The 12,810-nt window shown below is 33.0% G+C and overlaps 1 protein-coding gene across 3 annotated transcripts in view; it reads left to right on the top strand.

The window, feature by feature from the left end:
* LOC129797878 (uncharacterized) overlaps positions 1–12,810 on the top strand; it is a 64,613-nt gene that overhangs the window by 26,264 nt on the left and 25,539 nt on the right. For all 3 annotated transcript variants that reach the window (XM_055840748.1, XM_055840747.1, XM_055840749.1), the window contains exon 3: positions 10,806–11,108. In XM_055840748.1, the coding sequence (XP_055696723.1) occupies positions 10,814–11,108 (295 nt within the window). In that variant the 5' untranslated portion in view covers positions 10,806–10,813. The remainder of the gene's footprint in view (positions 1–10,805; positions 11,109–12,810) is intronic.

The raw sequence follows: 12,810 nt of genomic DNA, 5'->3' as shown, positions 1-12,810 counted from the left end.
CAATGTTCAATTAGTCACCTGAGTGTACCGTGGCCTATCAGGCATCTAGTCCGCTTGAAGGTGAACATAACAATTGAGATGATGAGGCTATGTGTCGCATTACCCTCCATTTAGAGTAAACAGATGTTTCTTCGACCCTATTTATCTTTAAAATAGCAAAATAGTCTGCAACAAGGTTGTAGAAGAATAAATTTCCTATAAAATATGTCAACTGGATATCGCTATCATTTATTAAGACTGTAAGAAAACGAATATGTTACAAATTACCCCATGAATGGTAAAATGTATGTCTAAAAAAGTATATTTTTCGTAGAGATAGAGCCAAATGGTCCCTCACAAGGTTATAGAGCGATAAATTTCCTCCAAACAGAGACTAATTAGACATGTCTTTGGCTTTACTATTACAAAAAAATCATTTTGCAATTTTTTCAAGTTTCGATATCAATTTAATGTCACGAATAGTCTAATAAAGATATTGGTAACTGAGTAAATTTAAAGAATGTATATTTTACAGGCAGATATATGTTTTTAAGTATAAGAATTCTAAGATCATAACTCACAAATAATTAAGTAATTCTTCCAACTGATGTATCCTGAATGTGATTCATGTGGTAAGGTGAGAGGAAAAATATAATTTTAATCACCTTCTCCAACCAGGTAATCACTCAAATTGGGTTCTGTTTCTAATGCACACCTCCCATATTGTTTTGTTTTGTATTATGGGGAAATGATATTCCAAATGCTTCCTTATATGTTCTGATCTGTATGTAATATACATGTTGAGGAAGTTAATGGGAGAAGCATATAAAAACCTTGGCACATAAACATAGATTCATGTCTTCAATACGATGCTGATGATGATGATAGTATTCACTGGAAGTACACTAACGGCCAAAACATTAAATACACCCTTCGTAAGCTTAAATACACGTGATTTGGACCGGGAAAACGCTGTAATATCCAGTTCTATTGACTGAAGTAGTTTCATATATAAACCTAAGAACAGTTTTAAACAAGATTTGAAAAAATACATGAGCTACAAAATTTATAATTTGAGGATCAGTCAAAAATTACCTTTTTGGAAAAAAATGCAAAAGTAGCCCCACATTCTAAAACTGATCTAATCTTTTAATAATCATTTAATATAAGCTAAATACTATTAGTAAATATTATTAAGAGTCAGAAAAACTGAAAATAATACCGAGGGAATATTTTTGGTACGGATTGTGGTCGGTTTCCGGTGTGATGTGTTCTGAAAGGGGTCTATTCTTTGAATATTGAAATTTTCAGCCCAAATTCTACTTTTTCATATATTTTTTATTATTTTTCAAATTACTATTTATTATTGTTGCAATTTCATTTCTTTTACTTCATTATTTTATTTAAATAAACATGAATAAAATCATCAAATTCTGTTTTCCTCAAAGAATTTTCCTTTAGCTTTGATAAGCGCCTCACAAATTCGAGGCATCCTGTTGATCAATTTCTCCAAAATGTTAGAAGGAACTTTGCCCACACATCCTGAAGTGTTTCCACCAAGATTGGAACTGATGTCGCGCCTAATCTCGAACCTTGTGGTCGAGAAAATCCAAGAGAATTGCAATGAGGCTACAATCGGGTGACTGGCGTGGCTAATGCATTCGGTTTATTGGGCGTGGGTTTTCTTTTCAAGAGGATAACGATCCCAAGCATTCCTCAAAGCTTTGTAGAGGTTTCCTTCTTAAGAAAGAGAAACGCAGGGTCCTAAACTACATGCATTAGCCACCCCAATCATCCAATTGTAACCACATCGAAATTTTCTGGAATTTTCTAGACCAGATGGTTCGAGAGAAGGCGCCGACATCAGTTCCAACCTTGGTGGAAACACTTCAGGATATGTGGGCAGAGTTCCTTCTAACATTTTGGAGAAATTGATCAACAGGATGCCCCGAATTTGTGAGGCGCTTATCAAAGCTAAAGGAAAATTCTTTGAGGAAAACAGAATTTGATGATTTTATTCATGTTTATTTAAATAAAATAATGAAGTAAAAGAAATGAAATTGCAACAATAATAAATAGTAATTTGAAAAATAATAAAAAATATATGAAAAAGTAGAATTTGGGAATTTCAATATTCAAAGAATAGACCCCTTTCAGAACACATCACACCGGAAACCGACCACAATCCGTACCAAAAATATTCCCTCGGTATTATTTTCAGTTTTTCTGATTCTTAATAATATGTACTAATAGTATTTAGCTTATATTAAATGATTATTAAAAGATTAGATCAGTTTTAGAATTTGGGGCTACTTTTGCATTTTTTCCAAAAAGCTCATTTTTGACTGATCCTCAAATTATAAATTTTGTAGCTCATGTATTTTCTCAAATCTTGTTTAAAACTGTTCTTAGGTTTATATATGAAACTATTTCAGTCAATAGAACTGGATATTACAGCGTTTTCCCGGTCCAAATCACGTGTATTTAAGCTTACGAAGGGTGTATTTAATGTTTTGGCCGTTAGTGTAAATCCCTAAAAAATGAATAGTTTGGTTTTAGATGAAAAATGTTGTTGCTTTTCATATTTGTTTTAGTAAAATAGAAAAGACCCAGAATCGGTCATTTTCTGTGCCACGGGAGGAATATTATTGTGCGAAGGAAAATGAATGGTGCCGCATGTAACATTTTGAATGGTATTATTGCAAAGCTTTCGAGGTTTATCTGATGGTAATCTAGGGATGAATTTCTGTGAAAAGCTCGTGTGGGTTGAAACACTTGTAGCACAGCGTAAAATATGTAAGACTCTCAGAAGGTTTCTTTTCAGTTCCACACCTCTCCTTCCTCCTCAAAATTGAAACCATTCCAATACATGCAAATCCCCAACATTGTATGGTCTTTACATTGATGAAATAGCGCAATACTGAGATTAATTCTAAGTCAGATAATGAATTGTTTGTCAGTTTATCTCCAGGTTAATTTATTGGGCGGTTTTCTGATGGGGGGGGACGAGATGGGGCACTGAACCCACACGATAATGTGAAGCATTCACCATCCGCAGATGGATCTGAAACACCTTTTGGAGTAAATGCCATTAAGTGCAGGGTCGACTTAATGAATACTGTCGATCACATCTACCTGATTATTCAATTTATTGAAATTGATCACTGGCTCCCTGAATTGATCAAGTTCAGCTGGAATAAGACACTTTTGCATACATATATCTCTTTATTCAATTATACATGTATAAATCCAGATAAATTGATGATGAAGATACTGGTGAGTGACCATAAAAACAGATATATTCTTAAAAGGGACAGATAATCCTAACCGGCTTATGTAGGTGAGATTCTTAACGTGAGCTAACTCGGAGTGCATGCAAATTCGATTTAGAGCTGAAATTGTGAGTCGCCATTCAGTTATCTTGAATCAAATTCGTGAAATTATACAAATTTTGTATTTAAACCAAAATATCAAGGATTTGGATGAACTGACACAAAAGTGATATATGGGTGAAATGTAGACCAGAATGTTCTTTATAATTTTCCCATAGAACATGATCTCATCGATTACTCAGAAGCCAAGATAAGCGAGGTTTTTTGTTTCTTAACTCGTTTTTTCATCCAGAGTGCCCCAAGTAGTCATTTGTTGAACTTCAACTATATCAAAGAATTGTTGTATTTTGTGGGACTTTCCATTTAAAACCATATTTTAAGTGTCTTGGTGGAGTAGAGGCAGTCAAATTGGCATCTGAGGGATTTCAAAGCGTTATTATGGGAAAAATCAATTTTTTCACACTTAAACGGCAAAATCGGAGTGATAGCGTAGTCTGAGTGGAAAATGATGTATGGACGAAATGTAGAGACAAATGTGCTCTACAATTATGGCGAAGTAATCATCAAAATCGGTTCAGCGACAGTCGAGATAATTGAGGTTATGTGATATTGAAATTGATTTTTCGACTGTGGCGCCCCTGGTGTTGGTCCCACAAAGTTCAAATGTTCTAGAAAGTTGTAGAATTTGGTGAGATCTCTCGTTTAAGCCCTCACTCATCAAAATCGGTTACATAGAACCGGAGATATGATTTTTTGAATTTCGTGAACTTTGACCCCTCATATCTCCGGTTCTGTTTTAACCACAGCGCGCATACGCACCATTTTGGAAACGTCCTAGACTGGACTACAACATACTAAAATTTCATTAACTTGCACAATGCCGTTTTTGAGAAAAGTGACTTTGAATTTCGAGGAATTTTGACGCTATCGCAGCGCCACCTGTGGTGAATTTTTGAACTTCCATCTGAAAGTGCTCATCGAGACGAAACCAAAAAGGTAAAATTTAGGTCGCTATGTTAATTAGAACCGGAGATAGAGGCCGGTCAATGTTCGAACTTTGACCCCTTATAGCTCGGGTCAGGGGTTTTAGATCGACTTAAGGTTTTTTTTGTTTGATAGGTATAATCAACGGCTACAACATACTAAAATTTCAGCCCGATGCACAATGGAATTTTTGAGTTATTCAACTTATAAGATTTAAAAATTTTCTTTTTAATAATAGCGCCCCTAGCGGTGGTTTTATGAACTTGCGATGTTAAAAGGGGAAGTGGCATTTCACGAGAGCTTTCCAAAAAGCCCTCACTTTTTAAATTCTGACAATTAGAACCAGAGTTATGGTCATTTTAAGAAATTTTTTTTGGACCCCTATAGCTCGGGTCAGGGGGGTCGGGGGACCTTAAGTTGGGTATTGATGGAAAGCTCTAAGGCCCAGCTATAACATACTAAAATTTGAGCCCGCTCGATGCCATAGGGACGGAGCTATTGAGAAAACAAAAAAAGGGGGGTCTTCAAAATGGCGGAAGGAGGGGTGGGGGGTGGGGGGTCAATGCACCAAGTTGCAATTTTCACCCGATATATAACCTTTGCCGAAAACCGCAAGTCGATATCTTTTTTAGTTTAGGAGCTATTAAGCTCCAAAGAGCGGCCGGCCGGCCGGCCGGCCGGCCAGCCGGCCGGCCGGCCGGGAACGTAAATTAGCCACATATATATTCGTGATCAGGAAGTGCTGAAACACATTTTGGCCAAGTTTGAGCGCGATCGGACGACATGAAATTTTGTTAGGATTATAGTAGGTGAGATTGTTAAGAATCTCACCTAATACATCACTTCTTATAGGTTTATTTACCCGCTGAAAGAGGAGACTAAAGGCGCTGAAACGTTGATCACAAAGATAAATTGTTACTCTTCGAGGAAACAATCGGCATTACCGTCTGGCATCTGATTTGTATTATGCTGATGAATCACTTATTTATATACATATGCTCTCAGTATTTCTCTACTCACCCAAAAAGGGGGTAAGAAAAACGAGACACAGACCCCTGTCTATAGAATCCGAGTGATGGAATTCACAGAGTTTAAAAGGATATTGTATGGCTCGTTTAAATCAGCAAGACTTTATTCCACAGGTCTAGCTATATAGTTGTCTAAGATTTTGCTTTGAGCTTTTAGAATTAGTCAGAAAATGGTACTAACTTAAGCTCTGGGGCTTATAGCAAGGTACAACAGCTTCAAAAATCTCATGAATGGCAAATCCAGACGCCGAGAACTCAATCATTCAAAAGTCAGCAGGTCTTTGGATTTAAATTGCAATAATCCACCACGGAGACTTCCATAAGAATCCCATCTACCACAAGTCAGGGATATTTATCGTGTTATTTTCCAGTTTCTCTCCCTACGAAAATGAATACATTTTGAGAACCGGTTAATCAATATATTCATTTTAATTCATCGACGATGGCAAATATGAACAGGCAAAGTGGATGTGAACAAAATCAAATCCTTACATGACATTATGATATATTTCCAACTAAAGGCTGATTAATCAATTTATTTAAATTGCGATATTCATCGGTTCTTGCAACTGCATACCTTTGCCGCGTTGAAAGATCCTCAATGACACCCAAGTGAAAAGAATAGTTCATCATGATCAATTCAGAGATGATATTTATTCACATCACTCAAAATGACGATTTTACCTTTTTTTTCACTCACCGAGAATTGATTTTCTCAAGATTCTGTTACTGATTTCCACTCAAGGATACTATATTATGTATAGCATTTAACCCCTATTCAGACAAGACCTTTTCTGTGGCCGGAATGCATCTCGCGTATATGCAATAATTGAAAATTTCATTTGCGTGTATACATGAATAACTTCCTCTTGTACATGAAAATTTCCTTACACCATAGATTAATATCTTAATCAGAATTAAATTAAGTAGATATTTACTCACGTGTCAGGCCTCGAGGGCTTTCAGTTCAATTGACTCACAAGAAAATGTTTCAAGAGATCAAATCGAATTTACATACGTGTGTAATATGTCTTCATTGCACATTTGAAAGAGATTCCTTTGAGAGAGCAATTGTCAGGAGGTTTGCAATTGTCCAGAAGTGATGGCATACCAAAATTTTTGTAAGGTAAGGTACTCTCTAGTCGGCCGTTTAACAAGTCGGCCACTATGTGTTCTTCAAGTCGGCCGGTGGAATTATTTATTCATATTATATAATTTTGCAATAATATTCCAGGAGTTTTATAACATCATAAGATCAATAATTGTATAAATAACACAAATGACCGAGAATACAAATGAAATTAGACACAAAACATTAAAAAAATTATTAAAAGTCAGAGGATTCAAATTTACCTTAAGCAATATTGGTCATTTTTCAGCATATTTTGATGTTCTTTATAATATTCACGACATTTTTTCACAAAGAGTTATTCGATTTATTACCTGTTCAGATTACTTTAGCAGTCAAATTTTGAGTTAAACCGCAAGTTGAGAACTTTAACTAACTCACTGTGCAATAAATTTATTTTCATTATTGATAAAAATATTAATTTTCTGTCTTAAATGTGATGGTGTGAAATTTTAAAGCCATGTTCCTCAATTCGGCCGGCTAAATAAAAGAATAAAAAGAATTTTTCCCTTACAATTTTTTGTTTTCTTAAAATTACTATTCTTTAAAGGTTTTCTTTCTTTCTTTCTCAATATCCTTTTCTAGTTCGTAAAAACGTTACGGGCTTTTAAAATTTGAAAAATGGGTGGCCGACTAGAGGAACCCCAGGTGGCCGAGTAGAGAAACGCTTATATTGAAGTGGCCGAATTGAGGAACACTCTACATTTTTAAAACATTTTAATTTTTTAATAATCTAAAATTATTTTATCTCCAAATAAAGTGTACAATCAGATGGACAAAGATCTATACTACAACTTAGGGTGAAAATTTGATCAAAACAGGCAAATTAAATGTCCTTTTACATAAGTTTTTCATAAAACCCATCCTTAAGTGGCCGACATACAGCCCCTTACCTTATTGAGAATTTTAAATTTCAAAAACCTTTCTTTCAAACCTTTTTAATCATTTACTGAGAGTACAACTTATTCGACAATTATCAACCCAGTCGAGTTTTCAGTGACGAGCTTCAAATTTGAAGTTCTAATTCTTATAAAATTTTTAATTTAAATATCTCAGATTGTAATTCTAATTTGAAATTTTACCTTAATTTTTATCTCTTAAGAAGTTATATAGGGGAAACTGGGGCACCACCAAACACGGGGTAGCACCAAACACCAAACACTATTTTTTATTTCTTAACTACTTGGACTATCTCAACAATTTCTTCAGTACACAAGCATCCCTATAGTGCCTATAAATTCCCATAGGTCTTGTCCTTAGAAGTCGAATATTTGATTAAAAATCGCAATGTTTGGTGCTACCCCATGTTTGGTGGTGCCCCAGTTTCCACTAATTTAAATCTACGTGTTTAACTTTATGTGTGTTTTTAAATTAAATATGGATTTTTGGCAAAATTTTATGAAAAAAATTGGCGTATTTTACACCACGTTTTGTCTTGTAAAATCTGTTATGACCAATATGAAAAAATTCTACCGTTCAAGTACGAGTTTAATTTCAGCTAACAGGGAATATTTAGTTTTTTTGACGTTAAATGAATATACTCTGAAAAATCTTGTCCATCAAAAAATATAGTTTTTATGCAGTCTCCAAAAATAGGTTTCCAGCAGCTGAATTTTATTATTAAAATTTTGAAATGAAAATTTCGCAAAGTATAGTTATAGTTATATGCTGAAGAGCTCGAATTAATTTTTTTGTTAAATACTGATAAAAAATCTATAGAGAAAATAAGTCTGCTCAGCCTATGTAACCCCTTATGGCCTCTACACACTAGAGAAATTTATGTCCATATTGAAGCAAATTCCCTACGCTTGTTTAGGAAAAACACTTCAATATGGACATAAATTTCTCTAGTGTGTAGAGGCCATTAAGCAAATCAATTTTTTTTTTAATTTCTCATGTCTCCTAATATTTGCCTCTAAATTTTTAAAAACAGCCAAAAAATTACTTTTATTGGATATCATTCGATATGCACATACCCATTTGTGATATAGAAAACATTCTTTCAACTGAATTGTAGAGTAGTAAATTTTCACTACGAATCTTGAAACGATAAAATATCTAACTTGATACATTTTCCCACAAATATTAAATGTAAAAAAACGTAAATTTCTAACTAAGTAGATCTACACAAAAAACATTATAATTTATATTTTTATATCGTCTAACAAGAAAGAATTATAATTATCGAAATAAACATTATTTTCCTGTCTAGAATCTAAGAATATCTATAATTTCTAGATTGATAAACGTACTTTTAATTCTAGAAAATTTTAATGTTTAACTGTATAAGTAATTATGGAGTTATTGAGAAGTAATGGTAGTGTTTAAAGTTACTGAAGAATTTAATGATTAGAATTATCATGGTGTATAATTATCTTTTGGACCCCTATTAAACAAGAAATGAATAAAATGAAGAGTATGAGAATATTCCGTTTAATAACCTTTCGGTTAATTATACAGAGGGTTAATTTCAATTAGATATGATAATACATTAAATATTGAGAAAATTTTTAATCTTTTGTATTGTCCTCTACTCCCGACATCCTCGATCAAGGGCACAGTGAGGCAAATAAGAGAATATTTAGGACAGAAAGATATTTTTTTCTGACATAAATGGATAATAAAGGTTGATGGAAGTTTCAGCGATACGTGTAGCACTACTACAGGAACCACATTATACTTGCATTGCTGCTTTTATCTTTTCAAATTCTCTCCAAAATCATTCTGTAAAGCTCATGCAACGTCCGGGAAATTTTGCATTCTTCCAGACCAGATGCTTTTCACTCCTGACAGCCTTGTCCTTTAATGTTGTTTTAAAACCATCTCTAACAGAATATTCTCTCTGCTTTTTCACAATTTTTTTTTATTTTCTCGCATCAAGACTTCACATTAAATGCTTTAAATGCTTATTTATTAAAGAATATACAAAGATAATATAGCATAATCTTTGTAACTTTTATGAAAATATTTTCCCAAAACATTCAGTAAATTTGGTAAACGAAAAAATTTTTATTCTTTATATTTAATATAATACTAAGTACAGAAAAACTACGACTTCAAAACACTTAGGGTAAATTAAGCTAATTCAAAACCTGCTCCAAATGGAAATTTTTCGCTACTCCAAATGGAAACGTCAGTGTTTTCATGATTAATACCGTACTAAATTATTATATTTATATATTTTCTATACCAGAGTTTCATTATTTAGTTAATTTTTCTTCAAATAAAGCGAAAATCCATTAATATTCACAAATTTTAATTTGTTAATTTCTCAGAAAAATTAAAAGTGTACCTTTTCATCATCGATTTTTTCATCGATCGACCCAGTTTTCCAATGAAAAACACAATGAGGTGACTGTTGTTTATTCGTTTTGTTTAAAATTTATGTCATATTTCTGGCTAATTTTAGCTAAATTAAGTGCTAATCTTTATTATTAACGGTACGTGAAGTTTTCAAATGAAATAATTATCTATTTCATGAACAAAAAGTGTTTTTCTGAAGTGTCTGCAAATGCTTCAATAGGAAACCCCGGAAATATGATTTACTTTGAGAGATTTTCTCATTGTTTTAGATGGGAAAGGAGAAAAGACCAGGAATAAGAACAAATCCTGCACTCAAGAGCAACTCAACAAGGTTTTGGAAGACTTTCGTCGCGGTTTCACTTACACCGTTTGTCTCCAATTAGAAACTTTCCTTTGTCTCCATTTGGATTAATATGTTTCCACTAGAAGCATTTTACGCTCACGTATTTTTTTTGTATTTAAGAAGTTTTCAAATTATATCTAAAGAATTTTCACTAAACAGTAACATTCTAGAAGAGTCAAGGAGCAAATTTATGTAATTCTCTTCAGAAAAAAATTGAAGTTAATGTTGAATCTTCTGTCAAAGTTAAAGCGCCTGGAAATGGTTTTGAATTAGGACATTAACCCTACCATTTCAGTCAATTTATAAAGAATGCCTTTGATATCGATTCTTATATTCAAAAAGCGTATCACTGTCGCCTTTGAATACCTGGTGGTTCAGTTTTTTTTTTAATTTTGATAATCAATAAAAAAATTCCCCGTGTCCTAAACTACCCTTATCATATACATCCCCCTCTCCCCTATTGTTTAAGAATTTAAGGGCTAAGGAATATTTTTGAAAATTGTATACTACTTAGTTGAAACGCTTCTTCATATTAGTTTATTGCCTTTGTGGATATGAAATTTGTCTCCAACAAGAATGTGTCATGAGAAGTAATTTATTTTATTCTCTTGGAATATCCTTTGTCATCCGAACCAGTACCCAGTACTCATCATCTCCACCGACAAACAGATAATTCACATTAACGACAAATATGTTTTCTTTTGCAGAAATCATCATGTTTTCTGGAATTTCGAGTACACCGAGTCATGAAACATTCCGCGGCGATGATACAATTAATCTCACCACCGATATAGATTTCTGGTCAAATGTTATAGAAGAGAACTTACTAAACTCACCGTTGACTTTCGATGCGAGTGAGGGTGGTCTATGGAATGGAAAGTTCGTTCCTCCGCCACCTAGACCACCCTTTCTCGAAGAAACCGTCTCGTCTGATGGCTTGACCACGTGTGATTTATGCGCCTGGGCATGGCGTGAACGAAATGCATTTCCACTGGATGGACCAATAAATGGTGAGTAATTTTTCAGCAATATTTACCATGTCCTGCAAGATAATAGTGTCCACAGTTTCGCTATTTATCCAAATGACTCTGGATATTTCACGTGAAGAGGTATATCGCAATTACATTTCAAGAAATTTTAATGGGGTGCATGAGTCACATTTGCCATTTCAATGGTGCAGTGAATAGGAAATAATTTGTCTAATAACATCGCATAAAGAAGCAATAATAGAGACAAAAGGTAGATGCTCAAACTTGAGGAGAAATTATTAATACTATTCATCGTTCACTTTTTTTTACAAAATGTATATGTACCACTCATAAAATATTAAGATAGTACACTTTACGTGGTACGAAGAAAAGGAAGTTAGTTAGTTGAGATTCTTTACAATCTCATTCTTAGTTCTTAATTATTGCAATAGTTACATTAACCATAATTTATTTCAAAGAGGATATTAAAATAAAACCATAATTCATAAGAAGTGAGAAATATTTACAAAAGTTGCCATAAATCTATTAAGATTAAGATTTTTATGCACAATTCTTAATGTTACGGAAAAGGTTTCTCTTTTTTAATTTCCTTCTTTTTCGCTCACAAGTATCAAGAGATCTTGAGATCTTCTTGATCCTCATTAGTTAATTTAAAAATATAATTAACAATTAACTGTAGAAATGTATGTGCACTTGAACTATACATTTAAAGAAAAACTCTCTTTAATATATACAAGTTATCGCTCAGAATGACTCTCACATGGGTGCTCTCCTGTCTCTCTATAACGATGCCTTTTTATTATTTCATAAATTCCACAGAATTTCGTGTAAAGATAGGAGAGACCAAACTCAAGCATTTTACATGCGAAGGTAGCATAAAGGAAAAAAAAATAAACTTAGAGAGTTTCGAATTTACTGATATTTGAGATATAACCTGGAGAACATCATCAAAATAAGACAAGTGCTGTCGGCGTCGACAAAAGAATATTAAATTAACATAAAAATAATAGCAACACTGCCTATCAAACAACACTCTGCATACACGCATAAAGTATGTGATCAGTATGTAAATGAAGTGTCGAAAAGATCGATTTTTTAGCTCAACGCCTTGTATAAATCTCATTTCTTTTGGAGGGATCTCATTTCAGCGAGAGGGATTGCATTTAAAAGGAGATGTTTTAATCTCATTTTGAATTTACAATGTGATGAAGTTTTCTCAATTATGGGAAATATTGAGACAAATTTGGGTTATTAATGACATTAAAATTTAGTTTTGATAATGTTTTAATTGAGCCGGATTCTGAAACTGTATTAATTACGTTTGACATGTAAGATAATTTTACAATCAATTAAATGAAAAAAATAGATATTGGTTAAATATTATTGGTAATATAGGAAGTCATCATTCGTTTCCTTTATTACAAAGAATGTATATTATTATGTTATTGAATAAGAATTTACAATTAATTGCAGTCCAATTGCATTTTCTGGTTGACTAACCGAAGGCTTTTAAAGTCTAACCATTCAGAGAATGAAATTGCATTAAGATATTTTATTAGATTAAATTTGAAAGATGCATAACGGCTTACATTGAAATTTACTCTTTTTTATAACATTAAAATTGAATTACTTTTCCAAATTATTGAAAAACAAATACAATATGAAATATTCAATCCAAATTTCTTTATTCTTGTATTTAAACACAATCTTATTCTCACTACTA

Source organism: Phlebotomus papatasi, chromosome 1 (assembly GCF_024763615.1).
Source record: "Phlebotomus papatasi isolate M1 chromosome 1, Ppap_2.1, whole genome shotgun sequence".
In the NCBI taxonomy this organism is placed as follows: domain Eukaryota; kingdom Metazoa; phylum Arthropoda; class Insecta; order Diptera; family Psychodidae; genus Phlebotomus; species Phlebotomus papatasi.
Note: the sequence above shows the minus strand (reverse complement) of the source record. Positions and strands in the feature narration are given on the sequence as shown.